Raw genomic sequence first — 18,151 nt, 5'->3', positions numbered from 1 at the left:
GGCATTTTTAGAAATATGTAATTCCTGATTTCATTTTTTAAGTCTATATGCTCTGTGTGTACAGGTTAAACAGACTTCACTCCTGTTTTTATTTATAGAATTTTATATGCAGTCTGTCATTGGTTCTTGTGCTGTAAGGATACAGCCTTAAATTTCCTAGGGCAGTGCTCAGTGAGGTGGTTTGTCACGTGAGTTCCAGTGCAAAATGTGCACGTTTGACTGCTGCCTTCCCAAGATCCAAGATGCTACACCGCTTCTGCATTGAGATGTAAATCGCGAAGGATCCTGGGGAAGTGCTGATCCACGTGCATATTCTCAAAGAATGAATATATTCTAAGACAAATACGTTGTCTTAAGAAACAAACTACTTGGATTTGTTTGGGATTTAAGTTATTTTGGTTTTAAAAGCACATAGGTTTTAAAAGCAGTTGCAGTGTGCTAGTGAGTCACAGCGTTTATGCAGAAGTGATGTCCATTGCAGCTGTGCTTGGCACTGCCTTGCAGTGAGCGTTGCAGACAGGGGTGGGTGGGTGGGGTGGTTTGGGTCGTGTCCCCAGCATGCTGCCACCTCCTGAAACACGCATCCCACACGCTGTGTACTTTTCAAACCATCTTGAGTTGCAGAAGATGAGTTACTGAGAAACTGAGAAGTTCCTCAGTTGGATGTTCTCATGGGATTTTTTTTTTCCATGTTGGACAGTGTGGTAAAGCATCTCTGTAACTCATGCACTTGTTAGTTCCTGAATCCTTTCCATAGCCCCAGTTATTGCAGCACATGTAGGCTCTGGTATGACCTATGTCTGTGCTTAAATCTTTTAAAGCTTCTTTGGAAATACACTAACTTGATTTAAGTCTCTTGAAGATAGTAAACAGTGCTTACTTTCGATCCCAATGAAATTGAGCATTCCGGTTGTAAAAAAATAAATAAGTTCCATCTATTCATACCATGTAATGTAATTTTACATCACCTAGTGCTGACACTTTGGAATATATTCCAGTAACAGACTTTGGCCTCACCCTCTTGTGTACTGTATTTTGTAACAGAAGATATTTTAAACTGTGCGTATTATTACTGCATTATGGAAGAGACGTTCTGTTGGTCTTCAAATGTAAGAAACTGAGGGATGTTTGTGCTTTTATAAATACAGATGATTGCAAATTAGTGCAGATGTCCTTTAAAAAAAAAAAAAGTAATATAAAGAGGGCCAGGTGTTTTTCAAGAGAAATACATTCCTATTTGGTAAAGCATTACATTTTTATGAAGATGACCAGCGCTGCTGACTTTCTAATCGTAAGGCTGTATTGTCTTCCTGTATCATTGCATTTCCTGATTCCCGTTTTGCACAAGGATGTATGGGTAAACTGTTCAAGAAATGGCTTTGAAATACAGCATGGGAGCTTGTCTGAGTTGGAATGCAGAGTTGCACTGCAAAATGTAAGGACGTGGATGTCTCTCAGAGTGCCCAACTCCAAAGGATTTTATACGTGTATATAGTAAGCAGTTTCCTGATTCCAGCAGGCCAAAGAGTCTGCTGAATACTTGCGTTGCTGGAGACCTGTGTTTCTCAACAAGGTAAGATGGTATCCTAGCAACTGTGGATTTTAATACGTTTTCAGCAGAAGTACTTAGCTAATCTCTACCTTTAGGGCTCGTTTCATCATTTTTAGATGTTATACTTGAAATATTGCATAACTTTTAGCTTTTTTTGGGTTCCTTTTTTTCAGCCTTTAGGAGACTGTTAAGCAATTTGCTGTCCAACTTTTGTGTTGGTCTTAAACTGCAATAGTAGTTTACCTTGTATTGAAGAAATAAAGACCATTTTTATATTTAAAAAGTACTTTTGCCTGTCTTCATTTCGACTTGTCTAAGATCCTCGTGGTGCTCATTGTGCTAGCGTTCTAAATCCGTAGCGAGGAAAGTAATGCCCACGTACTCTAAAGGGCTCCAGCTTTCGTCATTCAGAATTGTAGGTGACAGGCAACTTGGCCACTGATTATTTACTGCTTTGTGTCTCAGATTCACAGTCCACCTGGCTTCACCACTAGGAGCATAGACTATAGCCCGGCTTCAGAGGGCAGGTGAAGGTTGGGATGGGTGGAAGGAGGGGGGCTGTGGGAACCAAGCTGTGTTTGGGGTGGGGAGCACAGCTAACTATTTGAAGTACCATGTTGCAAACATCTTGTCCCCAAATGCATTAGAGTACATGCTCTTGAAGATAAACACAGTGTGGGTTCAGTAATATGTGGATGAATTTGTAGTGGAAGCATTCAAGGATAGGTCATCTAACGACGCCAGATCATCAAGCTGTGATTGGAGGCGGTATCAGAAGAGTGAGGAAGGTAAGCACTCTCAATATTGTTTTCCCTCCACATAAAGCAGTATGAAGTAGCACCCCTTGAGTAGAGGCAAGGAAATGAATTCAGCAGTATGTGGTAGGAGAACTTTCTTGCTGAATTCTACTTCAAGTCCAGTTGGAGGCCTGTACTTAGCTGTGTTCCTCAGGGGTCAGTGCTGGGTCCAGTCCTGTTCAACATCTTCATCAGTGACCTTGATGAGGGGATAGAGTCCACCCTAAGCAAGTTTGCTGATGATACGAAGATAATGGAGCTGGGAGGAATGGCTGACATGCCAGAAGGCTGTGCTGCCATTCAGTGAGACCTGGACTGGCTGCAGAGTTGGGCAGAAAGAGCACAAGAGCAAGCGTCGAGTCTTGCATCTAGGGAGGAATTAACTGCATGCACAGACACAGGTTGGGGGATGCTGGAGAGGAACTCGCCTGCCCCGTGAGAATAAAGCAGTTTCCGAGCACAGGCTGAGCAAGGACATTGGTAGCATTGCTTTAGGGGAGTGGGAAAGGGTTGGTGTTTGTATGCATTAGCAGGGAGGGGTGTGTAAAGCAGTCACTTCCCTGGGCTCTCAAGCTACAGCTGGAAGGAGCCTTCTGGGCTGCAGGAACTGGTCCTACGAAGTTGCAGTTGAGTTCTGGTGCAGATGCTCTACTGCAGGCTTTGTAGCATAGGCAGTGGAACAGCAGAAGGGTATCTGCAAAGAGAACAGATCTTTCTACTGAACTAGTTTCACCCAGTGCCACTGGGCACACTATTGGGCTTCATTTCTTTGCCAGCAGAAGGCTGTTAGTGATCTGGGAAAGGTTTTGTTTAAATTTGTCTCCATGTGGAATTGAAGATGATATGTCAGACGCCACTGTGTGAGAGTGCCCCTCTTCTGCCCTCTGTCACAGCAACAACGTGTAACAGGACGTTGTTGGGAAGGTTCAGCCTTCCCAAAGAAAGAATATACTGGAATGCTCAGAAGCCATTCTTTGAGATCCACCCAAGGAAGGGAAAATGTTGGCTGCAGTTCTGTGATGAACCCACCTCTGAAGAATGGCTGAAGGGTGGGTGGGTTTCTCTGCAGAATGGGCAGCGTTTGCCTCTGAAAGCAAGGAGCTCTGCAGAGTTGCAGTTATTTCTCAACTGATGGTGAAACTGGTGCTTAAAATGGACTCCTCGGGTTCCCTGGTACTTCTTTTCCCTCTTGGCAGTCGTTCTGAAAGACATACACCCTCACTGCAGACTGGGCTCTGCTTAGAAAGTATGCGGCTCTGCCTGGGTGTGTTACAGCTCTGCCCAGTGAAAGGGGATTAAAACAGAGACCATTCATCCCAAACAGGATCCTTATTCATGGATCAAGCTGTAAGGAACTCAGGCTCCAACCTCAAAACGTTAATTGGAGTACAAGTGTAATTAAAACTGCATTCTTGCATTCCTAAGTCATTTAGCCCGGGCTCTTTGCAGCACGTAGGTCCACAGCTCCCACTTTCTCAAAGACCGCTCAGTGTAGGAGTAGTGAAAATGGGGACCAATTCAGAACAACCAGTGGACTGTTGTAGAAGAAACTGATGGAAATATGTGTAAATTGTGTGGTGGGCATTTTTTTTTTAAGTACATAAACTACTTTGAAAGAAAAGGGTCAGAGAAGGTCAGTGTTTTATTAGCAGCTATAAAACCAGACATTTTTCTCCACAAGAAAAACTATTTTGAGCTCCATGTAAGTACGAACTCTCCGTAACGGCTGAAGCTCTCTTCTGGCTGGCTGCCATCTCAGCTGGACTCCAGTGCCATTTTCTTGGCATTTCTTTCGCAGCAGTCACAAGACCATGCTTCAGAAAAATTATTTCTTTTCCTGTCATGTGGGATCCCTCCTGATTTTATGTTACCCCATTCAGTGGCTTGAAAAAAAAAAAAAAGTCATTTTACACCTTTTTTCTCAAAATGAATTTGGAAATAAAACACATCTGTGTTATCTTCCAGCATTTTGGTTTTTAATTATGTCAATAGCTGGCTTAGGTTTTAAACTGACGGGGGCTTGGGTGTATTACCGAGGAACAAAGGAAGGCTTATATAAACTCAAGCCTTTTATTTAGAAAACTGGCAAGCTGTCAAAAACAAAAAGGCCTTACTGCCAAATTAAATTAATAGCCTGCTAAAACCATCAGGGATAGCATGATGGACAGCAGAACAGCGCGGCCGGGTTTGTGCAACCCCCAGCTGTGCCTAACATGTGGGGTCGGCCACCTCTTCCCTGCTCTGTTTGGTCCTTTGGGGGCTGGAAGAAGCCTGAGAGGGAATTCTTGCACACAGCTCACGTGCGATCAGCTCCTGTGAGATTGTAGGTAATCCCCTTAAGAAGAATAAGAATGCTCCCACCTCTTTTTAACTTGAAATGGCAAACTTAAAACCACAGTTCTGGAATGGATGTGTAGCAGTTTTTGGTTTCTTGTGTACCCTGTTTATTTCAGCACTTGCATCTCCCTTTGCCCCCATCTCAGGATAAGAGCTGCCAATCTCCAGGTAGTCCACAGCCCTGTCCTTCACTACAGCAGCGAGCCTGCACAGTGCAGTCTGGCTCCAACCATCCCATCCGCTTCCAGCCCTCTCCCTGTCATCTCATGATAGAGATTATTTTCATTCCGCTTCTGTTCTGGCAGTGGTTTTCTCCCACTGCTGGCACTATGCCACAACCTTCTTGTGACTGATAGCAACTGCTTTGGAAACGACCACACTTGGTGCAATTTCCTTTATTTCCGAATGCACAGAGCATGTGTTTGGTGACAGTTTTTCCAGTTACGCCACTTCTTTTTTCCTTTTCATTTTTCTAAGTGTGTCTCCATGCTGGTAACACCGGGCGAGCCTGTGAACATTCAGACAGTGAATCCGTTAGTGTAGTATTCTCATGTGATCAAATCTTTGTGTGAGGTGTAAAAAGAAAGGGAAGCTTATTTATTTTTCATTCTCCCCTATCAGTCTTCTCTATGACAAGTCACATCCAACACAGCAATTTAAAGGTAAAAGAGGCTGTGGGAGTAGGAGGGTCTTCTAGCCTTACGTTCTTCTTTGCAAGGCCACAGGAAAACCGAGAGCTGTGGAATGCAGCCTGGGAAAAGAAGTTCAGTTTCCTGCAGGGGCAGCTAACCCTTTCTGAGACTCACCTTAAGGCCAAACAGGGTCTGTCCAGGGTTTTTGCTCCTGCTGTTCCTACTGGAAGGCTGTCTTTCTATTTCACTGCTCCCATGGTTACAAACCAAATTTGCAACCTGATTTTTTTTCTAGGCCAGATTATATTAATTTGATCCGGCGCCAATATTGTTCTCTGTGTAGTTTTTTCCCTCCACCTTGTGTTTAACCCCTTAAGGCATTCAGAACAACTAGAATCACAGAACAGTTTGGATCAGAAGGGACTTTAAAGATCATCAGTTTCCAAGCCCATGCCCTGGGCAGGGCTGCCACTCACCAGCTCAGGCTGCCCAGGGCCCCATCCAACCTCTCCTTGAGTGCCTCCAGGAATGGGGCATCCGCAGCTTCTCTGGGCAGCCTGTGCCAGCGCCTCACTGCTCTCTGAGTAAAGAGTTCCCCTCCAACATCTAATCTAAATTTCCTTTCTTTTAGTTTAAAGCCATTCCTCTTTTTCCTGTCACTATCGGCCCATGTAGAATGTTGGCCTTCCTCCTGCTAGTAAGTTCTCTCTAAGTACTGGAAGAAGTCTTCTCCAGGCTGAAGGAAGCTGGCTAACAGCCTGTCTTCACAGGGAAGGTGCTCCAGCCCTCTGATCATCCCTGTGGCCCTCCTCTGCACCCTCTCCAGCAAGCTCCATAACTCTTGTGGAGCCCCAGGCCTGGATACAGTACTCCAGATGGGGCCTCACAAGGGCAGAACAGATGGGGAGAATCACTTCCCCCCCTCCCTGCTACTGCCCCTGTTCTGGTACAACTCAGGATATTGTTGGCCTTTCAGGCTTCAAGAGCCCATTGCTGACTTATGTCAAGCTTTTCATCCACCAGAACCCCCGCATCCTGGTTAATACTTCTGCTCTCACTTCTGTAAGCTTGTTTAAGGAGACTTCCATTCTTTAGGACAGACTCCGTTACACCTACTTGCCCTATTCTTGCATATTTACAGTTCAGTTCATGTTTCCTGTAAAAAGAGAGAATATATGTCACTCCAACAAAAATACATGCGGAATTCCTAGTGCGATCTCAGTAGGGTTTTCATGGTGCTATTTAGCACTTAGTCAATTTGCTGAAAGTACTTTCCCTGCTGTGGCCTCCCATAAATCCTGTATTTGGGATCAAACACAACAGGTAGACTTTTGTATCTGGGAAGACCCTAGGGGCTCTGATGTGCTTAAGCTCTGTTTTGTTTACCATTTGTACACCATTTTCTAGATTATCTGGTTGCTCCTGTGTGACTTCCTTGTTGTCCTCCATTCTTTCCAAGCTTGTCTCTTTGACCAATACTGTCCTATTACTGTGTTCACTTTAGCAGCCATTGAATTCTTCAGTGTCATCTTCTTGTCCTGTTGATGCCACTGGAACAGGATTTTCAGCAGTCTTGCAAAGAATGCCTAGCTGAAAGCTTTCTGCCGTTCGATATTCTTGCCAGTTCTTATTGTTTGAGGTGAGCCGTAAGTTACTAGAACTTCGTCATTGACAAGTCTATGCATTTTGCTGCTTTCATTATGTAGTTGTTTTGACATAACACAGACACATATATTTCACTGGGATTTCCATAGTGTCTCTGTGCTTTACATTTACCATCATACTTCTGTTACAGTCTTGGCAATCTGTCCAGCTGCTCATCACGAGAAGAGAAATTCTCTTCTTATTACTTCTCTTCAGCCAATAAACGAGATGTGAGAAACCCAAACAGGAACTTATGGGGTAGGCTGACATCAAGAGAGAGACAGCCAAAGGGTTGTGTAGCTCAACAGAATTAAGAAATAATAAAGCTGTGTCAGACAGCATCGCCTGACTTATACAGGCACACCCCAAGCTGGAGGTTCTGTTTGCCAAGGCCTTGGCTTGTAAAATAAGTCATAGGTAACTTTTCTGGTGAATTGTGTGGATAATCACGATGGCAGTTCTTGCTGTTTGCTGTAGTAAGATGCTAAAATAAGAGACAGCAAAGTAATGCTGCTCTAGGTGCTCTACCATCCAGGCAGCGATGGCACTCGCACACCCAAGGTGAGAGGTGCTCCCAGCTGATGGATGGTGGGGCAGTAACAGTGGGTCCTACGCTGCCTGCTCATTAGCATCACCTTAGTGCTCACCAGTCCATCAGAAGAATCCTCCCAGGCTGAGGCAAGCTGCTTATCTTCTGTACATCATCAAACCTTTGGCCTGACTGATACTTCCCAGATGCTTAAATGTAGTCACTGACATCTTCATTTTTCTATGATTCCAACTCAGAACTGCCGGATTAGGAGGGGACATGTACTGAGAATGTACCCCCCCAAGGTCAAATCTTCCTTTAATGACCATGGATGCTACTTTGGAGGCTTTGTGTGTGTGTGAATGTAGAATTGCCTTTGCTATTTTTTCCTTTTCATGCTGTCAGGTACATTTTGAATACCAAAGAGAAGTGCTCTTCTCGACATGGGAGAAGTTGTCACACTTGCAAAATAAAGGATCAAGTCCCAAATGTTCATAACCTCAGGGTCTGAAGGAGGATCAGAAACTGTGCATACAATTTTAGGATTCTTTGAATGCAGCTTTTTAAAGTTGTTCCTGGCCGAGGCACTACTAGTTAGTATCCTCAGCAACAGGAACTAAAGTCTTTAAGGTGCAGCAGGAGGAAACAGCTTGCCCGTAACGAAAGTGAATAACCACGTTCCCTGAAGGAATCCAACTCCTGTTTGAGCCGGTACTGCACACTCCTATGAAGTCTGCTGAAACAACAGCACATTTGTAGAGGATATCCGAGAAGAACCTTCTTCTTAAGCTTCTTAATTATGTTACTTCTGCAGCTGGCAGATGACTATTGGCAGGAGAATGAGGAACTAGCTGGGAATATTTCTGTTTGACCAACATGAAGTCACCCACTTCTTTATTGGCATTTAGAAATAGTAATTGAGAATTGCAGAGTAGGAGCTTGCTTAGATTTTTATTACTTCCCCGTTGGTGACAGCACAATCTGGCTATGAAGACTACTTACAAGGAAAAGGATAAAAATCCTAAAGATAATAAATCTAAGTTTGAGGGCGATGAGGTTTTAGCTGCATTTATCATGACAAAATTGAGACCTTTACTGGATAGCTATGGTATTTATGTGTCTTTTTGCTCAGTTCATTATTGACCCCAGCAGAGGTCAAATAAGAACTCAGGTCTCTCAGTCTACTGGCATGAATTGATTGCATACAGCTGTAGTTTTAGCAGTAGTTTAGGATTTAATAATACTTTTGCAGTAAATCATGGGGTTAGTAATGTTATTTTCAGAAGAAAAAAGAAAAAAGCCAACCCCTGACAGATATCCCATCTCAGGTGGAAATCAAGGATCACAGCTCACTGCAGTCCTAGAGAATTCAGGGGGCTCTTAGCTTGGGACCTTTACTTATAGGGCCTCAACATAATTCACGTTAGTCAGAAAACTTTTGATTCTGGACACAGTGAGGCACAGGTGAGGCAATCCTGGAATTTTCTCCTTGTCATACAATTCCAGTAATCCCAGTTTGTACAGTCCTGGTACTTTTTGGGTCAGGCCATAATCCAAGGAGCAAGAGTTCCAGGTATGGTCAAGGAGTGCCTGACCGTCCCACTTCACTGCACACAAACAAAGGCAAAAGTGCAGCAGTGGCTTTTGTTGAAATTGTGTGCGGCCCAGAGGGGCCGCACCAGTACTGGGTTGACCATAAGGCAACATTAATCCTCAGAAAGTGAAATTTACAGCCACTGAATTGAACTAACTGATAACTACAATGCAATCAGCATCATTGGTGTAGAAGATGGAGTCTAGGGGCTCTACAGGAGCTGCTGCTTTCTATTGGAGCTGCATTTTGAAGCAGGGCACTGTGAAAAGGTGACCTCCTGAAAACACTGATAAACATTAGGGTCAATTTTCCAGTGCACTTTCTGAAGTGTCTGCAGTTCCCCATGCAAAGCTGCCCAAACATAGCACTTCCAATTGGACACAACTATACACAGGCATACTGCTTCTTGCCAGCTGAAATGAACTCGGCAAACAACAATTTCAAAGTCTGGTAGAAAAGAATAAGCTTTGAATGTCACTGAGAAGTAGACCTGCTTTCAGTAGTTCGGCTTATTTATGCCCACTGGAAACATCTTGTATGAGATGAACACCAGGGCTCCAGATTAGTGGTAAAACCTACTTCACAGAACCATAGAATGGCTTGGGTTGGAAGTGACCCCAAGGATCATCAAGGTCCAACCCCCCCTGCTGCAGGCAGGGCCACCGACCTCCAGATCTGATACTAGACCAGGTTGCCCAGGGCCCCATCCAACCTGGCCTTAAACACCTCCAGGGACAGAGCATCTGCAGCCTCTCTGGGCAGTGTGTCAGCACCTCATCTCTCCCTGTGGAGAACTTTCCCCTGACATCCAATCTAAACCTTCTCTCCTTGAGCTTAAAACCATTCCCCTTGTCCTATCACTGTCTACTCTTGTAAAAAATTGATTCCCCTCCTTTTTATGATCCCCTTTTTAAACTCTGGAAGGCTGCAATGAGGTCTCCTCACAGCCTCCCCTTCTCTAGGCTGAACAACCCCTGCTCCCTGAGCCTGTATTCACAGGAGAGGTGCTCCAGCCCTCCGATCATCCTTGTGGCCCTCCTCTGGATCCTCTCCAACAGCTCCACATCTTTCCTGCACTGGGGACCCCAGGCCTGGATGCAGTACTTCAGATGGAAGAGTTGAGAGGTACAATCCCCTTCTTGTCCCTGGTGAACACCTCTGTTCTGATGGAGGATACCACCGGCCTTCTGAGCTGCAACTTCTCCTTATTAGTTTCTCTACCAAAACAGGAACGATATACAAGTGCTGGTGGCTAGTGCAGAGAGTTTTTCATGCTTTTTCATTTTGGTAGATCCTAGATGAAGGATGTTGAAGTTGTGCTTCTGCATGTGCTTCTTCCTCCCCAAATACCCCTGCTTGATGCCTCACCTCACCTGACAGTGACTGGCACCACGGCCCCCTGCACCCAGAGCCCTGATGAACCCAGCACTGCTTCAGACACTGTGTAATAGCACAGCACTACCAAGTCACAACTGCTGATACACAAACAACGTTGCATACTTCAGCACTTGAGAAGACGAGCCCAATTTGCATTGTCAGGAAATGGTTTAGTAATTCTGCCAATTAAAACTTTTTGATCTACTATGGCTATTTTCATTACGCTGCTAGTAGTGATAGATTGATGATGAGCAGTGGCTGTGCAGTAAAACCAGGACTGCAGATATTGCAACAGACTATAAATAAAATTCCTCTGTGGCTTAGCCAGCGTGGTACTTCTCACATTGTATAAGCAATTTGGCAAGTTTGGAGTGATGTTTTAAGTGCTGGGAAAATTCTGTATACTCAAGAGGGTGTTTTTGACAAGTGTGGAACAGAGAAATCAAAAGGGGGTGGGAGGAAGTTAAAAGAAGAGGCGGGTGCCAGAGAGCCTGCAGTCCTGCTGTGTGTCCAACACTGGCAACATGAGGTCTTTGCTAATCTTGGTGCTTTGCTTCCTGCCCCTGGCTGCTCTGGGGAAAGTCTTTGGACGATGTGAGCTGGCAGCAGCTATGAAGCGTCATGGACTCGATAATTATTGGGGATACAGCCTGGGAAACTGTAAGTCTGTTCTCTCATGATTTCTATGAAGCACCCGGGGTGGGAATTTTCATTTAAAAAGCTTCTGTAAAGTGAGCATGTCTGCGTGATGCTGGAATTCAGGTATTAAGAAGCCATCAGGTTACTCCATCTCTGCTGGCACAGTCTGCAGGTATTTTCTACAGCTTTTCCCTTTACCACTCCTTCCTCTATCATTCTTCCTCAGCTGAACAGAGATGCTGTCATCAGGAAGGTTTCCCAGAAGCAGCCTGTCCCATCCTACCTGCTCAGATCCTAAGTGCTCTGGTTTTACTTGCTTCAGTTCCTTCCACTGTGGAGCAAGCAGAAGCAGAGTGTGGAGCCGTGCTGGGCAGAGCCACTGGTGTCAGGCTGGTCTGGTGGGGATTGCTACAAGGAGTAGTGGGGGAGAGACACTGAGTGCGCTGATGTGGTAAGGTCAGCCTGAAAGAAAGGGGGCTGAGACAGAGGGGATCCTGGAGCCAAGGAGTGGGGGGACACTTGAAGGCTTCTCTCCTCTGGTGGGGACTGACAACAGATTATCGTTAAACCAGTTTCCTTTGGAGGGAAGCATGCATGCATTCTGTTCCCAGATTTGGAGAGTGATCCATGTCATGTTCACAGCTGAAACACAGATCCCTGTTCCCATCCCTCCTTCTTCCTGCTGCCCTGACACAGCAGCACGTAAATAGGACAAAACAAGGCCATCATAAGCCACATAAAATACACGCAGCTGAAACAAACCTCATTAAGGTGAGCAGGTGTTGATACAGAAAGAACATCCACAGAGTGTGCCTGGCAGCAGGAGCAACATGAGGAAGCCCTGTTTGGATGCATCCACGCTGCTTGTCGAAAGCACCACCTGTGAGACCTGCTGGGGCTGCCCAAAGCTTCCAAGAGTGGTAGGAGCTGCACTGCAGAGCGCAGCCTGCCTTCCAGCACCCTGAGATTTGTGTCTGTATGTAGAGAGCAGTGCACAAATGCACGCTGGAATTTAAGAGCAGAAATACTGCACTGGGTTTTCTAAGGAGTTTTGAAGTTAAGACATGTTGCATGTGTCTTTCATGCTGGCTGGGTGGAAAAAAAAAAGGCACACTCTGGACACAGACATCTTTTAAGTAAGAGACGGGCTGATGTGTGTTCATAAATAAATCAGATACAGACTTAAAATAATAATCTTTGTGGCTATTTTTTCCCCCCCCCTTTTGAACGGAACTTTGACACAGGGGTGTGCGCCGCAAAATTCGAGAGCAACTTCAACTCCCAGGCCACAAACCGTAACTCCGATGGGAGCACCGACTACGGGGTTCTACAGATCAACAGCCGCTGGTGGTGCAACGACGGCAGGACCCCGGGCTCCAGGAACCTGTGCAACATCCCATGCTCAGGTGAGCTCAGTTTCTCAAGGCAACAAACGGTGTGACGGGATGCCTCCTCATGATCTATTTGCAAAGGTTGGTCACAACTCTTATCTTTCGAACAAGGCAGAACAAAATTCAATCTCGCCCTCCTCGTTTTCAAAAAGGAGATCTGCACTGTAGCCGCACACACGTAAGAAAAAGGTTCTTAACAGCAGGAACCGTGTCCCCCTGTCAACCCATCCTGATGTTTCTAGAGAAAAGAGGTTTCAGAGAAGCCATTTATTAATTTGCAGTGACACTGTAACCTCTGGAAAATTTTCTTGGAAGGTAGTAAGAGCTTGACCCTCAGATTGTCCCTAATGCCAGTCTTGCCAACTGTCACATCCCACTAGTGAAGGGGAGGTGACCAGATTCACAACCCCCCGTTTCCCCCCCAGGCTAGATTAAGGTGAAGGTAGCCAAGACCAATACACTCGAGGGAAAATAATCAGTAGGCAGAGTGAAAATGGGACAGCAGCAGAGGTCAGGGTAACTGTACTGGAACTGCAGACTTGTCCAACACAACACAGGGCTCATGCTGCCATGAAATTTGTGATGCCTTGTTCAACCAGAAAACAGCCGTGTTCACACAGAGTAAGCAAAACAGAAATGCCTGAAATCTTTCTTGCTCACATCCTTTTAGTTAGGATTTCGGTTTTGAATATAGGTGCTTAGAACAGGCAATAAGCCTTTTGTCTTACAGGAGCACAGCTGAGTGGACAGTTAACTGCCCAGAAAGCCAGCTAACAGTACAGTTAGTTACCACGGGCGAAACAGCTCGGTTGCAGATTAACTTGGTAGGCAGAAACTAGTTTGTAGTCACACCAATAACCTCACGCTACATTCTAACTCCGTCTTCCAAAGACAAATGCACGAAATACAGCTTCCTCTTGCGGCCTGGATTATTCCGCATCATTCCGCGTTACTGGGCTTAAAACTCTGCTTGCGTTCTGATGGCTGGAAGCCGATGGAGGAAAACTCTTTGGTTGTCGTCTGAGCCTTAGAGAGGAACAGAGAAACCGCCACAGGGCTTCGGTCCTTGTTCCCTGATACGGGGAGCAAGGGCTGCATTGACGCGGTAGACGGGGACGAAGCAGGATCCCCGGAGCACGCAGGCCATAGAGCGGATATGTGGAAGCTCGGGGCGGCCGCGCAGTATAAATACGAAAAGGAATGACGTGTTTCCCGCTTCCACTCTTCAGCGCTGCTGAGCTCGGACATAACAGCGACCGTGAACTGCGCGAAGAAGATCGTCAGCGACGGCAACGGCATGAACGCGTGGTAGGTGCCGGTGGGGGATGGGGAACCGGGCAGATCCGACGGCCGCGCCGTCACTCAATGCGTCCATCCCCCTCCGCCCAGGGTCGCGTGGCGCAACCGCTGCAAGGGCACCGACGTCCACGCGTGGATCAGAGGCTGCCGGCTGTGACGAGCCGCCCCGCCGCTTCGCTGCCGCACGCTGCAGCGCGACGCTATCCGCTCGGCGCTTTGAAACGCATCGCTCATTAAAACGCCTGCAACACGCCTTCCTGTCGCTCCGCGCGTCTTTCCGCCGCCGGGGCGGGGCGGGCCGAGGGGCGGGCGGGAGCGGACGGGCGCTCCGTGACGGCACCGCCCCGCCCCCGTGACGCGGTGCGGGCGCCGGAGCCGCGGGGCTGAGCGCTGCGGAGCGCTGCGCTGCGCTGGGGCCGGGCCGGGCCGGGCCGGGGCGGGTGCTGAGCGCGGCGCGGCTGCGGGCGCCGCCCCCTCCGGTGCAATATGTTCAAGAGAATGGCTGAGTTCGGGCCTGACTCCGGCGGCAGGGTGAAGGTGCGGCGAAAAGCGGACGGATGGGGCGGGGCGGGCGCGGGGCTGCCCGGCTCGGGGCGCTTACCGGCGCGCTTCCGGCCGCCTGCCGCTTCTCTTCTCTTCTGTGCCGTCTAAGGGCGTCACCATCGTGAAGCCGATCGTGTACGGGAACGTGGCGCGGTACTTCGGGAAGAAGAGAGAGGAGGACGGGCACACGCATCAGTGGACGGTTTACGTGAAGCCCTACAGGAACGAGGTAGGGCCCCGAGCGCGGCGGACCCGCTCTGCAAGCGGGTGCGCGCGTGGGACTCGGAGAGCTTCTCTCCTAGGACATGTCCGCCTACGTGAAAAAAATCCAATTCAAGCTGCACGAGAGCTACGGGAACCCTCTGCGAGGTGGGTGTCGCGGCAGGGCATCTGCTCTGCTTGTGCCCGCTCAGCTCGGCGCCCTCACATCTGTTTCCCACTGCAGTCGTTACCAAGCCACCCTACGAGATCACCGAAACGGGCTGGGGCGAGTTTGAGATCATCATCAAGATATTCTTCATTGACCCGAACGAGCGACCTGTAAGTATGGTGGTCCAGAGCTGGCATGCTTCGTGTCACGGCCACGGTCACGCCAGCCATGCAGCTCATAGAGCTGATGGAGCTCACGTTCCAGGAAACATGCTCTGTTTCCTTCAGTGGGTGCCCGTGCCTGCTGGTTTCTGTGCTTTCTGTAATTGGTATTTCCCTACAGTTGTTGAAACTCTGTCTTTGTATGTAGGTAACCCTGTATCACCTGCTGAAGCTTTTTCAGTCGGACACCAATGCGATCCTCGGAAAGAAAACTGTAGTTTCTGAATTCTATGATGAAATGGTATGAAGATTTTAATATAAACTGAGCCTCGCTTTATTTAGAAAAGTACTAGTGATGCTCTGTGTTTTTGTCCTTCCTTAGATATTTCAAGATCCTACTGCCATGATGCAGCAACTGTTAACGACGTCCCGTCAGCTGACACTTGGTGCTTATAAGCACGAAACAGAGTGTAAGTGCAAGATGAGAATGTGTTCACTAACTGCTGCTTACTGCTGATGTTTTCTGTAGGGTGTGATCATACACTGGGTTTAGTTGCTGCTACAAAGTGATGTTTTGGCACTAAATTAGCATTAATGTTTACAGTTATTAACGTTTCTCAGAGAACTTTTAAAAGAAAAATGTGAATTTTGAATAGCTTGGTATTAGCAGTGATGGTATGATTGATGCCTAGTTTAGCTAATCTTTAATTCTTGGGGTTTTGTTGTTGTACTTTTTGTTTTGCTCTCTGGCAAATGATACTGTGAATTGCACTGTTTCAGCCACAGAACTGATGAACGGAACGTGGTCGTCAAACAAACTTTTCTTCTTTAACCATTTTTCTTCCACTTACCATTTTTAACTGTTGTTGAGTCTGTAAGACTAAAAGTAATTGTTATTTATTTTTTAAGGACACGTGCTTTCCAAATTACTGTTATGTATGCAAAGAAAAGTGGAAATTATTGAAAATAATTCATACTTCTTTTTCTTCGTTGTCATCACAGTTGCAGATCTAGAAGTAAAAACCAGGGAAAAGCTGGAAGCTGCCAAAAAGAAAACCAGTTTTGAAATTGCTGAGCTTAAGGAAAGGTTAAAAGCAAGTCGTGAAACTATCAACTGTTTAAAGAGTGAAATCAGAAAACTTGAAGAAGATGATCAGTCTAAAGATATGTGATGAGTGATGACTTGATAAAGAGCCTACACTGAGAATGAAGGGACTTCGGTTGTGGAGTTGTATGTGTTCTCTCCAGTTCTGTAACGGAGACTGTATGAATTTCATTCGCAAATGACTGAAGTGTGTGGCAGCTGACTTTTTATAAATGGGAGAAAAAAGGAATGAATGTATCTTCATTTTATAAGTAAAATCTATGGGTATGTACTGGTTTATTTCAAGGAGATGGGATCATAGAGACTCGGAGGCCAGACTGCTACTTGTCTTGACTACATTTGAGTGGTGTAGGAGCATTTTGTAGTGTGTCCTGCATTAGTTTATGGAACACCACTGTTTACTGGTTTTGTTGTTTTTTTTTTTTTTTTTTTACTTTTTCTACTGCATCTTTAAAGTTTTAGAATTTGAAAATAAAACACGCAGGTTTTTAAATATTTTTTGTCTCTATCCAGTTTGGGCTTCAGGTATCACCGTTAATAGCACATCCTGATTTAAGTCAGAGGTTGAAATGTAACGGTGTTCAAGATGCTTAAGTCTGTTATCAGCAGAACAAAAAAAAAAATAATCATGAAATCAGGAAAACAGTGTTTGTAATAACTTCTTTTTCAACAGATATGAATTTCTAGCCTTGCATCTGCTTTCACTTGTGTAGTTGGTGCCTTTATGTTTGAGTTTGGATGCAGGGAGTGATTCCTGCTCTTTTTGTTGTTCTATTTAATACTTGTACCACACTGTGCTTAGCCTTTCCCCATCAAAAATCAGTACGTGATCTTTGCTTGTAAAGCCCCCTCTTCTTTTGTAGCCTAATAGAGATGGCAGAACTCAGGTTTTGAAAGGCTCAGGCATCTTCTCTACTGCTTTGAGGTTCTGCGTTGGAGTAACCTCTGCCAGAGAGGAAAAAACCCCTCAAAACTCATCCCCTTCTTCTATAGAAATGATGTTACTAATGCTTTGAGAACAAAGCAGTGGTTTGAAACTTAAATTAGCACTTAATATGGCAGGGTAAAGGTTCAGAACTGAAATAGTTGTAACAGTATGAACTCAGTACGGAGACTTCATTTAAAAAATACAGCTGTTAAAATTGGGCATGCTTTATTGAAGAGGATGGGGCAGCTTGCACTAGTGGTGCCCAAGCACATCCGATCCCTCTGAGATCTGCAGGCCAATTTTTCTGGCACTGTGAGTGCCATTGCTGCTGATGCCAAGGAACAGCTTTTTATCAGCCACAGGCAATTTTCTTGCATTATTCTCCAAGCATTGTAGGTAAGTATAGATACATTGGCTCCAGAGCACTTTGAGTATACTTACTAAAAACTTAAATGAAAGACAGGTTTTCTTTGCTTGGGTACAGAGGACATACTTTATTCTCACCTGCTTTTTGTTAGAGGGTATGTTCTGGGGCTAGAACTGACTTTGACAAGTAGAGGAACTGGCAGCCTAGCTTTTGCTATCAAAGGATCCTTAACAAAGCTGTCTGTATTTTAATGTTTGGCTTATTCATTTATTTTTATTAGAACTGTAAAATTACTATGATTCATAGCTATTAAGCAAGACTGAGTTAATTTCTGAAGCTTATAGTGCAAGTAGTACCATATCTGGGCTGACAAAAGCCTCTGGGGCTGCATTCCTGTCGCTTACTATCATAAGTAGCAGACTTTGGGGGAACAAACATGTACTTGGGCTATTATGAACTGAGTTCTTTTGAGTTTATTCTCTTGGCTTCTTGCAGATTTACTCTATTTCCTGAATGAACCTGCTTTTAGGATCCATTTGTGCACACTGGAACAAGAATAGGAGTGGAAATCACAGTTGTATGAGACATTATCTTTATATTTGCGAGTTTAAATAATATTATTGCAGAGTAACTCAAATGGAATATCAGATATGTTCTGTAGGAGCTCTGACTAACAAAACAGATCTGTACATCCTGTGTGGGACATCTGTGTGTACATCCCGTACATCCTGTGGGCTGAATGGACTGGGAAGGAAAGGAATGTACCTCTTGAAGCCGTTTCTAGTAACATCCTTTAACCAGCTTTAGGAGGCAGCTTTGCAGATGCAGTGGTTCTGGCTCCACTGTTGGTAGCCATCAACATGCTGGGCCAGGGATGTCATTTTTG

General features: G+C 45.7%; 2 protein-coding genes across 2 annotated transcripts; both read left to right on the top strand.

The window, feature by feature from the left end:
* The first annotated feature begins 10,941 nt into the window (after positions 1 to 10,941).
* Positions 10,942 to 14,045, top strand: LYZ (lysozyme). The gene is made up of 4 exons (XM_065743285.1): positions 10,942 to 11,122; positions 12,346 to 12,507; positions 13,722 to 13,800; positions 13,882 to 14,045. Exons 1-4 carry the CDS (start codon positions 10,987 to 10,989, stop codon positions 13,946 to 13,948), a joined length of 444 nt encoding a protein of 147 aa, XP_065599357.1. The 5' UTR covers positions 10,942 to 10,986; the 3' UTR covers positions 13,949 to 14,045.
* Positions 14,046 to 14,149: 104 nt separating this feature from the next.
* YEATS4 (YEATS domain containing 4) lies at positions 14,150 to 16,463 on the top strand. Its single transcript, XM_065743284.1, has 7 exons — positions 14,150 to 14,328; positions 14,444 to 14,563; positions 14,637 to 14,703; positions 14,780 to 14,874; positions 15,074 to 15,166; positions 15,248 to 15,335; positions 15,868 to 16,463. Exons 1-7 carry the CDS (start codon positions 14,278 to 14,280, stop codon positions 16,035 to 16,037), a joined length of 684 nt encoding a protein of 227 aa, XP_065599356.1. The 5' UTR covers positions 14,150 to 14,277; the 3' UTR covers positions 16,038 to 16,463.
* The last annotated feature ends 1,688 nt before the right edge of the window (positions 16,464 to 18,151 follow it).

The sequence above is a fragment of the Cyrtonyx montezumae genome, unplaced genomic scaffold, assembly GCF_038088225.1.
Source record: "Cyrtonyx montezumae isolate F1298 unplaced genomic scaffold, pur_monq_1.0 scaffold_3, whole genome shotgun sequence".
NCBI lineage: Eukaryota > Metazoa > Chordata > Aves > Galliformes > Odontophoridae > Cyrtonyx > Cyrtonyx montezumae.
Note: the sequence above shows the minus strand (reverse complement) of the source record. Positions and strands in the feature narration are given on the sequence as shown.

Excerpts from the sequence above, each read along its gene's own strand:
- YEATS4 (XM_065743284.1), top strand. The coding sequence starts at position 14,278 with ATGTTCAAGAGAATGGCTGAGTTCGGGCCTGACTCCGGCGGCAGGGTG. Across the intron at positions 14,329-14,443 it reads ACTCCGGCGGCAGGGTGAAG|GGCGTCACCATCGTGAAGCC; the intron begins GTGCGGCGAAAA and ends GTGCCGTCTAAG. Across the intron at positions 14,704-14,779 it reads CTACGGGAACCCTCTGCGAG|TCGTTACCAAGCCACCCTAC; the intron begins GTGGGTGTCGCG and ends TTCCCACTGCAG.
- LYZ (XM_065743285.1), top strand. The coding sequence starts at position 10,987 with ATGAGGTCTTTGCTAATCTTGGTGCTTTGCTTCCTGCCCCTGGCTGCT. Across the intron at positions 12,508-13,721 it reads GTGCAACATCCCATGCTCAG|CGCTGCTGAGCTCGGACATA; the intron begins GTGAGCTCAGTT and ends TCCACTCTTCAG. Across the intron at positions 13,801-13,881 it reads GGCAACGGCATGAACGCGTG|GGTCGCGTGGCGCAACCGCT; the intron begins GTAGGTGCCGGT and ends CCCTCCGCCCAG.